Below are 16,558 nucleotides of genomic sequence, written 5' to 3' on the forward strand. Positions count from 1 at the left end.
CGCGGCGTTTGTGACTGTGTGAGTTGGCGAGATTCTTGTTATTTCATAACCCATCACTTCACTGTCTCTACACCAATAAAGACATTATGTGATGAGATTACATCATTTAAAAGAAATACTTGGACATTTTGTGGTTAACCTTTATTCACACACCTGAAAGTTGGATGAGAAAGAAGATCAATACCCAGGACTCCGGACTAACTTTTCCACTGTTCGAACTGGTCCTACCAACTTTCTTAGTCGGTCGCACCAGCACATGATTTCAGTCGGAACCTCTCGTTGTCTCTCCCTGCCCACCAGCCTCCTCCTCTCTCTCCTCATTTTGATTATCAAAATAATCAGCTATAGGTCGCTTCACTGTTCTTTAAATATGAGGCTATGGCCGGGAGACGATTAGCTTAGTTTAGCATAAAGACCGGAAACAGGGTGAAACAGCTAGCTTTGACTAGGTAAAAAAAGGGTGATGTGTGGGACTATTTGTTGGCCGGTAGCAAAGACTTCCTTACTACACCCGGCCAAGAAATAGTCCCCCACATATCCCCCCCCGTTTACACTTTTGTTTTTGTATGGATTAAACAAAAAAGATGCAACATGTTGATGAGTGAGCTTTAGGAGTAGTGGGAGGCTAACTTTTTTCCCCCTGTTTTCAGGCATTATGCTAAGCTAAGCTAATTACCTGCTGGCTCCAGGTACATATTTAGCGTACAGACATGAGAGTCGTATCGATCTTCTTATCTAACTCTCGGCAAGAAAGCTTATTAGTGCATTTCACCAAAAATGTAAAACTGTTGCTGTAACAAAAAGGTATCCTCTTCTTACTTTTAGGCACCATGTGTAACATCAACATCGACGAGTGTGCCATCAACCCCTGCCACAACGGCGGCACCTGTATCGACGGCATCAACAGCTTCACCTGCGCATGTCCAGACGGGTACCAGGACCCCACCTGCTTCTCCCAGGTCAACGAGTGCCTCAGCAACCCCTGCATCCACGGCCACTGTGAGGACAAGATCAATGGGTGAGTTAAAGTGCACTTTAACTGACTTCTGTCAAGTATAGAACCACCAGGCACATTGTATCTACATTTAGAGATTCATCACTGAGATTTTCCCTCGTTTTTCTCTCCACGTCAGCTACAACTGCCTGTGTGATTCTGGCTGGAGCGGAAAAAACTGCGACATCAACAACAACGAGTGTGAATCCAACCCATGTATGAATGGAGGCACCTGCAAGGACATGACCAGCGGATACGTTTGCACCTGTCGCATGGGCTTCACTGGTCAGTATTGGTGTGGATGAGTGTGTGTGTGTGTGTATGTGTTGATGTTTTGGGCTTTTATAGTGTGTTTGTCATCCAAACCTAACTTCCACGCCACTTGACTGTTGACCTTAAACTTAAACTGAAGTGTGTGTGTGATATATTGTCCGCTCTAACCCCAGGACCCAACTGCCAGACCAACATCAACGAATGTGCCTCCAACCCCTGCCTCAACCAGGGGACGTGCATCGACGACGTCGCAGGCTACAAGTGCAACTGTATCCTGCCTTACACGGGTATGAAAATATTGGAAATATTTCATGCGTTGGTTTGGGGTTGTGGCATTTCCAGTTTCCACAGCCTGTGTGCTGTAAGTTATTGGGGCGAAGAGGAAAGAACGTGCGGCGGATGAAATAGCTGTTGAGTAAAGTTCAACAGCAAGACTTCCTCGGGGCTCAAAGACACCGAACCTCTGACTCTGTGATACACAAGCATTCCTGATAAGAGAGCTGGAAAATATTTTTATGACATCTGACTTATTATTTGACAAAACAGATAATGATGGAAAGCCTGAGGGCAAATTGTCTTGTATTTGTCGAGTCGTCTTTTCGGAAAAATCCACAGGACTTTGAATAATAAAAGGCCCTTGCTTGTGCCGGGGTGGGAACGGGGTGCTTAACACATTTCCTGTTTGCCTGCTTCCTGTCTCACAGAACAGCAAATGGCTTCACAATTGCCGGAAACTGGAGCCAGCTTCCTGTACGAGCCATGTGTTATGGAAACAGATAGGGAAATGTCTCTGCAGGCCTCTAAGACTGACAGAACCTGGCTAAAATCTAGTGATAGCACTGATTGAAAGATGATTCTGTGTCCATTTGGGTTGGGTTATCTCCAAGTTCATGACTCCTACATGATATCACACAGTGAATGTTACTGTTGATCACATTACAAATGTTATTTATTTTAATAAAAGCGGTGTGTGTTTTCTTTTGTTTGTGTGTTACAGGAGAGAACTGTGAAACCTTGATGGCTCCCTGCAGCTCCAGACCCTGCAAGCATGGAGGAGTGTGTCAGGAGTCGGAGGACTATCAGAGCTTCTCCTGCGTCTGTCCTGAAGGATGGCAAGGTGAACATTAATGCAATGTAATGAACATTTGTGCCACCATTCAAAGAAAAGGTGACATTTACTTTGTCTTCCTCTTTCCACCCCTCCAAGGCCAAACATGTGAGGTGGACATCAAAGAGTGTGTGAAGAATCCCTGTCGCAATGGAGCAACCTGCCAGAACACTTTGGGCAGTTACCGCTGTGCCTGCAAACCGGGCTTCACTGGACGCAACTGTGAAAGCAACATTGATGACTGCAAGCCCAGTGCGTCCTCCCGTCTCTCTCCCTTTACTTCTGTTGCTTAATCGATATTCCGTAGACTCATTGTAAACCAAAAGCAAAGACCTGAAAACACTGTGCACTGAGCCTTTCCCCTCACCCCTCCTCCCGCAGACCCTTGCAGCAACGGAGGCCTCTGTAAGGACGAGGTGAACGGCTTCCTGTGCACCTGCCTGGCCGGCTTTCGGGGCACAAAGTGCGAGGAGGACATCAACGAGTGCGAGAGCAACCCGTGTAAGAACGGAGCCAACTGCACCGACTGCGTCAACAGCTACACCTGTACCTGCCCGCCCGGCTTCAGTGGGATCCACTGTGAAAATAACACTCCCGACTGCACTGAGAGGTACGTAGCTCACAGAGTATCATGTTCAAACTCCACAGCTTTTATTTTAAAGAGTTAAGACAGACTGGTAATCGTCTATACATACACAGATTGGTCAGTAAGAGCATCTGCTCAGATCAACAGGTTCACTTTCATCCACTTGTTAACGTAGACCCCATTTTCCTGTCCAGCACTGCCCCCTCTGGTGGAGTATTGACGCACACCAGCTTTGTTCAACATCTCATATGTTGCAGCTGTCCCATAAACAGGAGGTTAAGTAGACTGCACTCTAAATGAGCTTGTAAATGTAGCGCTGTTTGTGAAATTGCCAAGACTGGTTTCCCTCAGCATCATCAATGCAGCTCCCAGGTGGGAGACTGAATATGAAGTATCTGGAAAAAACGTATTTGTTTCTGTAGCAAAATCAGATGTGAATGAGCCTGCAGCTTCAGGTAATGAGAGCTGTATTTGTCCAACAAAGCTGCAGAATACTTGTCAACTAATTTACAACATTCTTTTATCTCTGTTTTTCCTGCAGCTCCTGCTTCAATGGCGGCAGCTGTTTGGACGGCATCAACACCTTCACGTGTTTGTGTCCGCCGGGCTTCACTGGGAGCTACTGCCAGCACGACATCAACGAGTGTGACTCCAAGCCCTGCCTGAACGGCGGCACATGCCATGACAGCTACGGCACCTACAAGTGCACCTGCCCACACGGATACACCGGCCTCAACTGTCAGGTAGGAGGAAGGAGAGGCGCTTTAAAGGGACAGTTCCCCCGTCCCCGTCCCCGTCCCCCAGCATATAATATTTTTGTACTTTTCTGTAGAAATGTCTTCCTTCTTTTCAATATAGTGGAACTAGATGGCACTTGGTGCTCAGTTGAAAAAGTTGAAGTTTCATGTAGGAACTATATTTTAGTTCCACCAACTACTAAACAATCTAGATTGATAAATAGCACTATAAGTAAGTGGAAAATGTGTATTTTTGATATTGGGGTGAACTGTCCCTTTATGTTTAAGCCTGTTTTTCTAAAAACTGGGAAAAATGTGGTTTACAAGTGAAAGTATTTTAGATGTCTTTGATACTTAACTGACAGCTGTTTTTCCCCACATTGTGTAGCTTTACACTGACATACTGTATAATCTTAGACTTCTTCTTTTGACCTGTAAATCACCAAATCACTTTTTGGGATATTTAAATTTGTGAAAGTAAATTACTGAGTAGAGACCGTGTGTTTGCACCTTTCAGAACTTGGTCCGCTGGTGCGACTCGTCACCCTGTAAGAACCGGGGAACTTGCTGGCAGAGGGGAACCACCTACAGCTGCGAGTGCGAGACTGGCTGGACGGGACTTTACTGTGACGTCCCGAGTGTCTCCTGCGAGGTGGCAGCCAAACAAAGAGGTAAGATGAGAGCTACCTGGGTTTGGCCAACGGTGTTCTTTTTGCAAATTGCAATATCATAAATGGAGTGGGAATTGGTTTGATGGTGAAAATGAAAAGCCCACCGTCTCATCCTCTCTGCGTAGGAGTCGACGTCGCCCAACTGTGTCGTAACTCAGGTCAGTGTCTGGACGCAGGAAACGTTCACTACTGCCACTGCCAGGTCGGATATACGGGAAGTTACTGTGAGGAGCAGGTGGACGAGTGCACCCCAAACCCCTGCCAAAACGGAGCCACCTGCACTGACTTTTTAGGTGGATACACCTGCAAGGTAACAGCGCCAAAGAAAGCTATGCATCTAGTTGTTGTGAATTTAATGTAAAATGAATTCAGAAATCATGTCACTGCAATCTTTTTTATGTTATACTATGTAATAGAATGCATCTGGTCTAAATATAATTCCAACATGTATTATTTTACCTTTTTATAGTAACTTGCAGAGAGTTAATTAAACGTAATGTTGTGTTGTAACATTTTTCCGGTGAAATGAACCCAATCAGGGCAGTGTCTCTTCAGTTAATGTTAATTGCAAACTGAGTCTTGAATGTCACTCTACTTGACATTTCAAAAGTCTCATCATTACCTTATTTAACTTTATAAACATTTTTTTTTTTTATAAATCTCAAACTTAAATTTTCTATCATGAATTTGTTAAAATGTCCGGGTGTACAGCAGGCATCCTTCCAGCTAAAGCAACCGTAGGCAGTCCTAATGAAGAGGCCTGGTTATAAATAGAAGACAAACAGCTTGGTTATGTTAATCTCCTCTGGAATAGAGGATCTGCTGGCCTTGGCAGGATGCGGGCCAGAAAACAGCCAGGTAAACAAAAAAACATCTATTTCATGTCGGACATTGATTAAACTTTCCCCTCTCTTCTCCCTCTTCCTTCCTCTTCTTCCTCCTCCTCGGCTTCTTCTTCTTCTTCTTCTCCTCCTCTCTCTCAGTGCATGCCAGGATACGTGGGGACCAACTGCTCCGACGAGATCAATGAATGTTTCTCCCAACCGTGCCAGAACGGGGGCACCTGCATTGACCTGATCAATACCTACAAATGCTCTTGTCCCCGGGGAACCCAAGGTCAGCGGACCCCACGCACACTCCTCCACACCGCTCAGCCTCTCCCTCCTCTCCTCCTGGTCTCCACGCTTCATTAATTAGGGCTTAACAGCAGCCAGGGCATGTCTGCAAAACTCCTCCTCCCGTCTTGCCTCCACCCTTCCCTCCACTTGTCAAATACGCCATTGATTTTTCTCCCTCTCACACATGAAGGGAGAGTGTGTTGTAGGTCAGCACAAAGTGCCAGCGGAGTTGGGTGTATCCCAAAAAAGCCGACACGTTGTTGGAGACAGAGGAAGAAACAAAAAAATGTCAGAGGTTTTGACACAAAGTTAAGGGAAAAGTCACCTTAAAATAGATCTTTTTTTAGATTCATGATTTTTAAGAAATCATTTTTGCAGGTTCTGAATCTTTTTCTATCAATATTTAAAAGAAATAATACTTAATCAGCTCCTCCCTGTGCCATGTCCTGCTTAAACTAAAGCATGTTACATTACAAAAGTGAGACACCATTGACATTCGGTCTTTCTGGACACCTCAACTAACCTAACTTTTTATCTTGTTTTTTACCCTTTTTTTTACATTCATTTCTATATGAATTTTCCTTAGACTTTACCCTTAATGGGCCATAATTCAATGAGACATTTTGCATTTTTTAAGGAATTAAGAAGCAGTTTTTCACTGTAGTTTCTGTGGCTATAGATCAGTTATGTATAGATCCCTCTGCTTAATCTTATTAGTTCTGTTTTCTGGTTTGTTGAATGTGAAAAGAACATCAAGGAGTTCAATTTCCCTTTTACTAAACTACTGAAAGCTGACATTACTTGTCCCTCTTCCCCTGCCATACCCCCCTCAGGTGTGCACTGCGAGATCAACATCGACGACTGCAACCCGTTCACCGACCCGGTCACCAAAGAGCCCAAGTGTTTCAACAAAGGGAAGTGTGTGGATCGAGTCGGAGGCTACCAGTGCATCTGCTCTGCAGGATACGTAGGGGAGCGCTGCGAGGGAGACATCAACGAGTGTCTCTCCAACCCCTGTGACCCGCGGGGCACGCACAGCTGCATCCAGCTCACCAACAACTACCGCTGCGACTGTCGCACCGGATACACAGGTAAACAGTCAGGGGGGGAAACTTGTCAGCCTTTTGATGACATGTGATGTTTTTGGTTAGATTTCTTACATTTGATTCCCTACGTTACTTACATTTTTATGGTGAGATTACGATTAGTTTTTGATAACTTCTGTTTGAGGAAGTTATCTTTGAAATGAGGTTTTGTCCATATTTCTTATTAAAAAGAGCTTTTTCTTCAGTTTGCAAATGTTGCTTGTATGGATTTTTAAAGACGAACTTAACTTGAACTGAAATAAAGCTGATTTATTACATTACATTACAGTCATTTAACAGACGCTTTTATCCAAAGCGACTTACAATAAGTGTATTCATTCATTTATTTGGAACAACTGGAACCATTTTAATAATCGACTTATTCCTTACATCAAGTCATTTTTAAACCAAAATATAAACCAAACATTCTCTAGTGAAATATGAATGTTGGAAACATTTGACCATTTTCTCACATTTTATTTGCCTAAGCGATTAACAAAGATAAGTGTTGCTGGCCTGAACTGAAATCAGTAAATCAAATGTCAGGATAATCAATATGATTAACATTCTTTGTCTGTGACTCTTCTGCAGGTCAACGCTGTGACACAGTGTTTGATGGATGTAAGGGAAAACCGTGTCGCAACGGAGGGACCTGCGCTGTAGCCAGTAACACGCAACATGGCTTCATCTGCAAATGTCCTCCTGTGAGTACTGACAGTACACACTCCTGCACGCATGCACACACACACACACACACACACACAGATCTTTGTCTCTTGTAAGAACATTTATTAAACCACGTTCATTCCTCGGAGTATCACCCAAACCTGAACTGCTACATGTCTAATCCTTACTATGTAGACCGTCTCTCTTTTAATCTAACTTATCCTTTAATAAATATATGGAGGATTTAAGGCTGGGATCTCTCTTTATTCCCTGAGGTCTAACTTACATCTTTTAGATATTTTCTTATTATATTATATTTTATTTCAAGATGTTTTGTCTTTTAAATAATTGTACTTGTGCCCATGCACCACAAACTACAGTACTACTGTAGTCTGCCCCTCTCTTACTCTAAATTTATCCTATAAGAAAACGCATATAGATTTTTATTTGGATGAAAATGAAGTATTTGCTCAAATTAATTGTTATTAAATGTTTTTTTGTTTTTTCTTGTCCAGGGCTTTACTGGCTCCACATGTGAATATGACGCTCAGGCCTGCGGCAGCCTCAACTGCCGCAATGGTGGCACCTGCATCTCCGGCCACAAGAGTCCCAAGTGTCTATGCACCCCGTCGTTCACTGGGCCTGAGTGCCAGTACCCCACCGACAGCCCCTGTAACTCCAACCCCTGCTACAACGGCGGCATGTGCGAATACACCACTGAGGCGCCGTTCTACCACTGCGTCTGCCCCACGAACTTCAACGGCCTCCGCTGCCACATCCTGGATTACAGCTTCCAGGGAGGGTTCGGCGACGACATCACGCTGCCGCCCGAGGTGGAGGTCGCCTGCGACATCCCGCTGTGCGAGGAGGCGAAGCACAACAAGTACTGCGACGTGCTCTGCAACAACCACGCGTGCGGCTGGGACAACGGGGACTGCTCGCTCAACTTCGACGACCCGTGGAAGAACTGCTCGGCCTCGCTGCAGTGCTGGCGATACTTCAACGACGGGAAGTGCGACTCACAGTGTGACAACGCCGGGTGTCTCTACGATGGGTTTGACTGCCAGAACCTGGAGGGACAGTGCAAGTGAGTGTTTGTATCTCTAAATTAGAATTCAGTTAATTTAATCCAAATTACCAAACCTCTAATTTAACTTCCCCCCCTCAGCCCTCTGTATGACCAATACTGCAAGGACCACTACTTTGACGGCCACTGCGACCAGGGCTGCAACAATGCCGAGTGCGAGTGGGACGGCTTGGACTGTGCCAACAACATGCCCGAGAAGCTCGCCGTGGGCCAGTTGGTCCTGGTGGTCCACATCACCCCAGAGCAGCTCCTCAACAACTCCTTCGGCTTCCTGCGCGAGCTGAGCCGCGTCCTCCGCACCAATGTGGTATTCAGGAAGGACACCAAGGGCGAGATGATGGTGTACCCGTATTACGGGAACGAGCACGAGCTGAAGAAGTACAACGTCAAGCGCTCGGTGGATCAGTGGTCCGAGGTTCCTGGCAAGGTTCTGAATGTGGTGAAGAGGAGCCTGTATGACGTGGCAGGCGGCAGCGGGAGAATGAAGAGGGAACTGGATCACCTGCAGATCAAAGGGTGAGCAATACTATTAAATTATGTTTTATTCTTTAACTCTAGTGCAATTTCTTTCTGCTTCAGTGTGCTAAATAGGTTTTATAGTTGACCTCTGTGTGTGCCGTCTCTTCTCTAAAACAGGTCAGTCGTCCACTTGGAGGTGGACAACCGTCAGTGCTTCCAGCAGTCCACTGAGTGTTTCCAGAGCACCAATGATGCTGCAGCTTTCCTCGGGGCTTTGGCCTCCAGTGGCAAGCTGGATGTTCCCTACACCATTGAAGCAGTTTTTAGTAAGTACATCAAGTTATTTGTGGTAATCTGTAAAACACTGTTAAAAACACATCAATGAGCCACATGTTGCGCTGGGTGACATGTTCCTTCATCATGATGAACCTGGGCACTGTTCATTTTGAGTCAATTACACATTAATTCATTTTGAAGGATCACTAATGAGAGACAACATAAAAGTATTAAGTATTGAAATTGCATTACGACACAAACTATAATGTAACTTTGATGCTGATTTGATTTTCTCTCCTAGAGAAATGCACAACTCAAATAACTTCCAGGAGTCTGATAATTGATTTCATATCAGTGGAAACCTAAAGCTGCTGTTGATGTTAAGACAAATACATCCAAAAAATGTACAACACAACTGAAATGTTTGCATAATTATGAGTTGTAACGAAAGAGAAACGTGATCCACTGGTAAGGCCTTCCTCTAATGTCCACACATACATGCTCGTTTACAAGTGGATAAGACACACGCGCTGCTCCACGCACACTTAAACTGAAAGTATCCGCCGCGCCCTCTGGTCGGGTCCTAACCCTACCACTCTTTGATTGTGTATTTGTTATGCAGCGGTGAACAAATGCAATTGTGAATCTCATGGCCTAAACAATCAATCCTTCTCTCTGTGTGTAAAGCCACTGGCTTCAGGCTCCAAAATGGTTAATTGCTGCAAATCAACTCATCCAACCCCCTACTCACACAATACAACACTCTGTGTCTGTCTCTCTTCCCCTTCATAGACATGTACACATATACGTCCACAGATAACACACTCTCACATGCACACACACACACACGCACACACTTCATCCCGCAGTGTGAGGGGCTGCTGCAACCTTCACCTCGCTGAATGTAATACCAGGACTTAATGCATCTCTAAGGGTTTAGGTTGGGGGAGTTTATCATTTCAAAATCGTTAGTGGAAAAAAAAAAAGAGAAGGGGAAAAATTGATCGGGAGTGTGCTAGAAGTTGGGAGTCTTTGTTATCTCGAAAATCCTAATAAATCCTTCGTCTTTACAGCTTAAAGCGCGTGCAGTAATTTGAAGTTCATTAATCCCCCTCCTTTTTTTCTCTTAAAGAAGAAATGGTAAAGTTGTCTCTTGGTACCCTGGGTTGAAAAGGGAGAGAGGAGGTGGTGGTGTTCGGTTTTTTCCCCTTTTTTCCTTTTTTTCCCTTTTATCACGCCCCATCCCTTTTTTTCCTTTTTTGATGAAAAGTGGTTAGCAATTGTGATTATTACTGAATAGATAGTAGAAGCTAGCTTTACAAACGGTGAGGATCGTCACTCACTTTCTTGCGCTTGCTGCTGGTTGCGGTGTGTTCCGGAGTGGGAACCGTCGGGGCGAAGAAGAGCCGGACTAGCTCTGCTCCAACACTCGGGCGGATCCTGGGTGTCCTGGTCCGTCCTCTTGTCCACGTCCGTTCCCCGGCCCGTCTTGACCATGTTGTCCCGTTTCCTACCAGGCGGAGTGGACCCCCAGCCTTCACCGGACCTCTACCCGATCTACTTGGTCCTGGGCGGCATTGGGATGCTGGCCTTCCTCGGAGTGGGGATGGTGGCTGCCCGAAAGCGCCGCCATGAGCATGGGCGCCTCTGGCTCCCCGAGGGCTTCAAGACCACAGAGACCAGCAAGAAGAAGAGACGTGAGCCTGTCGGAGAGGATTCAGTGGGATTAAAGTAAGTTTCCATTTATTCACCAATGGCGCTCCCCGTCATCGGGTACCTGTTTCTTTGCGGGTCAGGTGAAGGGCTGGTTCTGATGGTCAGAACGGCTGTAACTGGTGATCAGACTAATTTGGGAAAGGGGGATTTTGCGTGGATCATTAATGATAATGATGTAGCAGGTTTAGGTGCGCATTAATTGACTTGTAAGGGCAGAGGGGTGGGGTATGGATTTAATCAATGCTTTTGTTTTTCGGCATTGCTGCACCATTAATGGTGAATGTTTCGGATGAGATGGAAGCAGCAGAGTGCGTGGATTTTTACTGGCTTTTCTGCTTCATCACAGGCCACTGAAAAACCCTTCAGACATTTCACTCATGGATGACACGCAGAATGAATGGGGAGAAGACGAGCCCTCGGATGCAAAACGCTTCAGGGTAAGGAAACGGAAATATTACACACCAACGGAGCTTTTAAGGATTTTTCTAATTTTTTTTTATAACTTAAGTTTCAATTTTTTACAAATACTAATTCAAGAATTTGGAAAATTCCCATCTGGGATTGAAACTGATTTAATTGTAAAATTGAAATTTTTATGAAGACTTTTTGAAAATAATTTTATCATCTGTGTTAAAATTAAGTTTTAGCTTTTTTTGTTCCATTGTGATTTTATAATTTAAACCCTCATGCTCAATTCCAATTGGCTAACCGTTTGCTGTCCGTGTTTTAGCAGTTTGACGAGCAGGCTATTCTGGAGGTGGACGACAAGACAGACCACCGCCAGTGGACGCAGCAGCACCTGGACGCCGCTGACCTGCGCATCCCCTCCATTGCTCCCACACCGCCTCAGGGCGAGATTGAAAATGACTGCATGGATGTTAATGTCCGGGGACCAGGTGGGTGACTGAAGACTCACTTTCTCACTTACTATTAATAAAATCATACAGAGTTCTGTGTTCCGACACAGAATCAGTGGATGTGGACCTGATTTTGGTTCATTTTCATTTTGGATGACTCGGTACATATTCCATGATTTTATTAAAGAAAAAATGTTCTCGTTTAATTCGTCAGCATAGCTTTAATGATGAGGGAAAATATGTATGGAATCAGTTTTAGGAAGAAGTTGTTATCTTTTCAAGACAAGTAAAGGTATAAAAACGAAAATTAATTGATTTCTGTTCCACAAAATTTGCTCTATTATTTCTGAATTGTTGTCTTTTTTTCTTTTGGGGTCTTCAGACCTCTAAAGATATTTCCAATGAAACAATTTGAAAAAGAAAAACGGTGTGTTAATAGAACAGCTCACAACTTAAGTGTGAGGTCATAACTTGTGAGAATGGTTAGTTTGCTTTGTTTTTAGGGGTCACAAGCTTAAAACGGATTTAGCAGAATGACTCATAACTTTTTGAATGAACATTTCTAGTGCTGTGTGTCTGTGTCTGGATTGATTCATGCCTTTTCTGAGCGAATGTTCCACATTTCTAGTGTGTGCGTTTTTGTGTGTGTGTGTGTGTGTGTGTGTGTGTGTTTAATCGCGCATGTAGGAGTAGCTAAAGCCCCATGTCCTCAGGGTAAAGGATCTTCTTCAAAGCAGCCGGCTGGAAGCCAGGAGCCTGGGGGAAAACACTGATTCCTGATCAGATTAATCATTTGTCCAGTTATGGGCCTCTGTTTTTTTTCTATTCCACATTACCAAAACCAATGAGGGCATCAAATGCAAAAACCCAATTTTGTAGTAAGTGCCAAATTCCCTGAGGGAAAGCTATGAAAAATCAAAGTAACAGGGTTAACAACTTGAGAGCACACTTTTTCCCCCGTCGTGGTTCGATGCACTTGAATCGACCAAATCTGCGAGATCTGGGGCTTGCTATCCTTTTGAAGAGGAGAAAACCTATTCAAGTCGACTGACTGAGCTGCCTCTCACAGTCAGATATTAATGCTTCGTTTTTTGCAGCAGCCTAGCTTTAGCGAGCCCCGGCCTCTATCCCCCCAGCTTCGCTTTCCTTCTGAAGCCTCTCCTGTGTCGGGGCCTCGATCAGAATCCGTTATCGAAAAGGAGAGGGCTGTGATGATTCAACTCAGGCAAAAGTGTCAAATCCACATTCGATTTGTTTGTTGCTTTGTTTTGATCTGCCTGCTGCTTTGAAGTGCGCGCCTCCTGCAGCAGTTACCGGTGCCGTGCTGACCGTGCATTCTGTTACTTACAAGTGCCTTTCAACATCCCCCCCCCCCCCTCTCCCTTCTCTGTCCAGATGGATTCACACCGCTGATGATTGCGTCCTGCAGCGGGGGAGGTTTAGAAACGGGCAACAGCGAGGAGGAGGAGGACGCCTCGGCCAACGTGATCAATGACTTCATCTACCAGGGCGCTAACCTCCACAACCAGACCGACCGCACAGGTGAAACCGCCCTCCACCTGGCCGCCCGCTACGCTCGCTCCGACGCTGCCAAACGCCTGCTGGAGGCCAGCGCCGATGCCAACGTCCAGGACAACATGGGCAGGACGCCTCTGCATGCTGCTGTGGCTGCTGATGCCCAGGGGGTGTTCCAGGTGAGCTCTCATATGCCCAAGTTTTTTTAATATAGTTTCTTTGTATAGTTTTAGTGCTAAAAAAATAAATCGACTTATCAGTCAAACGTAACCGTTTAAGTAATTTATCGAGCAAAGGTGTAACAACATTAGCTGTTTCCAGCTTTGCTGCTTTTCTTTGTTTTATATTTCTGTTAATTGAATATAATTTTTGGTCAGATATCGCCTTGGGTTCTGGGAAATTGTGATTTAACTATTTTCTGTCATTTTCTGGACAAAACTAATAATTCAGTTCGTAGTCAATCGTTAGTTGCAGCCCTGAAAGGTATACCTGTCAAATACTTAGACCGGAGATACCAGAGGTTTTAGTTACATTTATTCGAACATTTGAATCTACCTTTGAAGTACGACATTTTGATTAATGTATTCATGTTCAGCTCAAAAGCTCAAAACATGTCTTATGTCTCTGTAGATTCTGATAAGGAACCGCGCCACAGACTTGGATGCCCGCATGCATGATGGCACCACACCCCTGATCTTGGCTGCCAGGCTGGCGGTGGAGGGCATGGTGGAGGAGCTCATAAACTGCCACGCTGACGTCAATGCAATCGATGATTTCGGTAAGGTTTCTCGTTCTTATGCCACTTGTATGAACCTAAAAATCAATGCGATTCAGTGTTGAAGGCAGTCAAATGTTAATGACTCTCAAATGCATCAAAAGAACACTTACGATCTAATAATCCTGTTTTTGTTTCTTAAGGTAAATCAGCTCTACACTGGGCCGCAGCAGTAAATAACGTGGAGGCTGTAATTGTGCTTCTCAAGAACAGTGCCAACAAGGACATGCAAAACAACAAGGTAAAAAAAGCAAGCTGTCTCTTCCTGCTCTTAACTCTGTAAAACAATAGTGAATCATCTTTCCGAAAAAACAAACATTCCTCGGCCATCTGTGATCCTCTTAACGTGATGTCTCCTTTCTGTCTGCCTCAGGAGGAAACTCCTCTATTCTTGGCTGCCAGGGAAGGAAGCTACGAGACTGCCAAGGTCTTACTGGACCACTTTGCCAACAGAGAAATCACTGACCACATGGACCGGCTACCCAGAGACATTGCACAGGAGAGAATGCATCACGACATCGTGCGGCTGATGGACGACTACAACCTGGTACGGAGTCCTCACATGCATGGAGGGTCACTCTGCACCACCTTGTCGCCCCCTCTCTGCTCGCCCAACGGCTACCTGGTCGGCATGAAGCAGCACCAGCCTCACGGCCAGGGCAAAAAGGCCCGCAAGCCCAGCGCCAAGGGCATCGGCTGCAAGGACGGCAAAGACATGAAGGTGAAGAAGAAGAATTCGCAGGACGGGAAGCCCGGGAACCTCCTGGACAGCTCCGGTGTGCTGTCACCCGTTGACTCATTGGAGTCTCCACACGGCTACGTCTCCGATGTGGCCTCGCCGCCCATGATGACCTCACCTTTCCAGCAGTCGCCGTCTGTGTCCCTGAACCACCTGCAGGGTATGTCCGATCCACACCTGTCCGTCAACCACATGGTGATGCCAAACAAGCAGGAACTGGCTCGGATGCAGTTTGACCCGCTGCCTCCGCGTCTCACCCATCTGCCCGTGTCTGGCTCCGGTGGCCAGGGCGCCATAAACGGCCAGTGTGATTGGCTGTCCAGGATGCACGGCACCATGAGCCAGCCAGGCCAGTTCAACCCCATGAGAGGAGCCCCCGGCGGTCAGGGAGGCCTGCACCCGGGAGGGCAGCACGGGATGATGACGTCCCTCCACAACGGCCACCCCGCCAGCCTATCTCAGATGATGACCTACCAGGGGATCCAGAGCGCCAGGCTGGGTCCGCAGCCCCACATCATGCAGCAGCAGGCTCAGCAGATGCAGCAGATGCAGAACCTGCAGCAGCTCCAACAACAGCAGCAGCAGCAGCAACAGAGCATCCAGCTGCAGCACCAGAACTCGAACACGGCCAACAGCCAGAGCTTCATCAGCGGGGAGCTCAGTTCCCCGGAGCTCCAGCAGGGCACCAGCAACTCCAGCATGCCCATCCACACCATCCTGCCGCAGGAGACCCAGATTATGCCCTCCTCCATCAACCAGTCAATGCCCAGCACCCAGTTCCTCACCCCACCCTCCCAGCACAGCTATTCAGGCCCCATGGACAACACCCCAAACCATCAGGTCCAGGTGCCTGACCACCCCTTTCTGACCCCCTCCCCCGGCTCCCCCGATCAGTGGTCGAGTTCGTCCCCTCATTCCAACATGTCCGACTGGTCAGAGGGCATTTCAAGTCCCCCGACAAGCATGCAAGCTCAGATTGCACATCTACCTGAACAGTTCAAATAAAAAGCTTGTATGTCTACGCCCAGACGAGCTGCTGTATATTTTTTTATAAAAAAAAAGGCACTCTTTGTGGAAAAAAAGAAAAGAAAAAGGGCAAAGCTGTAAACACGATTTAATAGGACATTTTTATATGCTTTTATACTAACAACCACACCTGCGTTTCATCCATTATTTTTATTTATTAATGCCTTATTTATACGCATTGCCTGCTTACAGAAATTTCTGGGATCCACGGTGCTGGGTCAAACAGAGGACAGAGGAAGTCCTTTTAGAGAGACTCTTTTCTTTTAGCATTTCTTTTTCTGCAGTGAAGCCGCAGCGTACACACTGGGTATTTATTTCCTTAAGGACTTTTAGTCTTTGACTTTTTTTTTCATATGGTTTCTCAATCTTTGTTTATATTTAGTTTTAGTTTTTTTTGTATACTCTTGTTTATAAAAACTTGTGATTATGGGGCGTTTTATACAGCACATTTTAAGTTTCAGTGTGCTATATTCTCGTCGGTCGATGATAAACAAATTGTGAATGTTAACAGAACACGTGTCCTGTATTTCATGCACAGGCCCTGTTTGTTTCACAGTTTCCCCTTTTTTAAATATCATGCGATTCTTAGTTACACTCTACTGTTGTGTACATTTCTTGAATCAACGGAACGACATTACGTCGTGCCTCTAGATTTGACTGCATTCATATGTAGAGATGTGGTGGAGATGTGATATGTTGTACAGTATACAGCCATCTTGGAGATTGGCAGTTAAGACAGGCTTGAGTATCTGTTGGTGTTTGAGAACTGGCCCGTTGGCCACAGCGTATGTTGTTGTCCAGAGGGAAAAGGAAACGTCATTTCCCCTCTCCCTCCTATTAGTTTGAGCCTATGGCTGTGTTCTTCTTTTT

The 16,558-nt window shown here is 45.6% G+C and overlaps 1 protein-coding gene across 1 annotated transcript in view; it reads left to right on the top strand.

Moving 5' to 3' along the window:
• The window catches only part of notch1b (notch receptor 1b), a 40,609-nt gene extending 24,824 nt beyond the window's left edge, over positions 1–15,785 (top strand). Inside the window, exons 13-34 of the mRNA XM_076104893.1 lie at positions 826–1,018; positions 1,134–1,279; positions 1,441–1,554; positions 2,265–2,384; positions 2,475–2,627; positions 2,757–2,985; positions 3,503–3,704; positions 4,216–4,369; positions 4,495–4,679; positions 5,353–5,485; positions 6,321–6,578; positions 7,164–7,276; positions 7,754–8,325; positions 8,407–8,841; positions 8,962–9,110; positions 10,578–10,791; positions 11,123–11,213; positions 11,507–11,672; positions 13,029–13,327; positions 13,779–13,926; positions 14,067–14,164; positions 14,297–15,785. Coding sequence (XP_075961008.1) covers positions 826–1,018; positions 1,134–1,279; positions 1,441–1,554; positions 2,265–2,384; positions 2,475–2,627; positions 2,757–2,985; positions 3,503–3,704; positions 4,216–4,369; positions 4,495–4,679; positions 5,353–5,485; positions 6,321–6,578; positions 7,164–7,276; positions 7,754–8,325; positions 8,407–8,841; positions 8,962–9,110; positions 10,578–10,791; positions 11,123–11,213; positions 11,507–11,672; positions 13,029–13,327; positions 13,779–13,926; positions 14,067–14,164; positions 14,297–15,667 — 5,543 coding nt within the window. The 3' untranslated portion in view covers positions 15,668–15,785. The remainder of the gene's footprint in view (positions 1–825; positions 1,019–1,133; positions 1,280–1,440; positions 1,555–2,264; positions 2,385–2,474; positions 2,628–2,756; positions 2,986–3,502; positions 3,705–4,215; positions 4,370–4,494; positions 4,680–5,352; positions 5,486–6,320; positions 6,579–7,163; positions 7,277–7,753; positions 8,326–8,406; positions 8,842–8,961; positions 9,111–10,577; positions 10,792–11,122; positions 11,214–11,506; positions 11,673–13,028; positions 13,328–13,778; positions 13,927–14,066; positions 14,165–14,296) is intronic.
• The last annotated feature ends 773 nt before the right edge of the window (positions 15,786–16,558 follow it).

The sequence above is a fragment of the Anarhichas minor genome, unplaced genomic scaffold, assembly GCF_050575085.1.
Source record: "Anarhichas minor isolate MPS153535 unplaced genomic scaffold, ASM5057508v1 ptg000030l, whole genome shotgun sequence".
In the NCBI taxonomy this organism is placed as follows: Eukaryota; Metazoa; Chordata; class Actinopteri; order Perciformes; family Anarhichadidae; genus Anarhichas; species Anarhichas minor.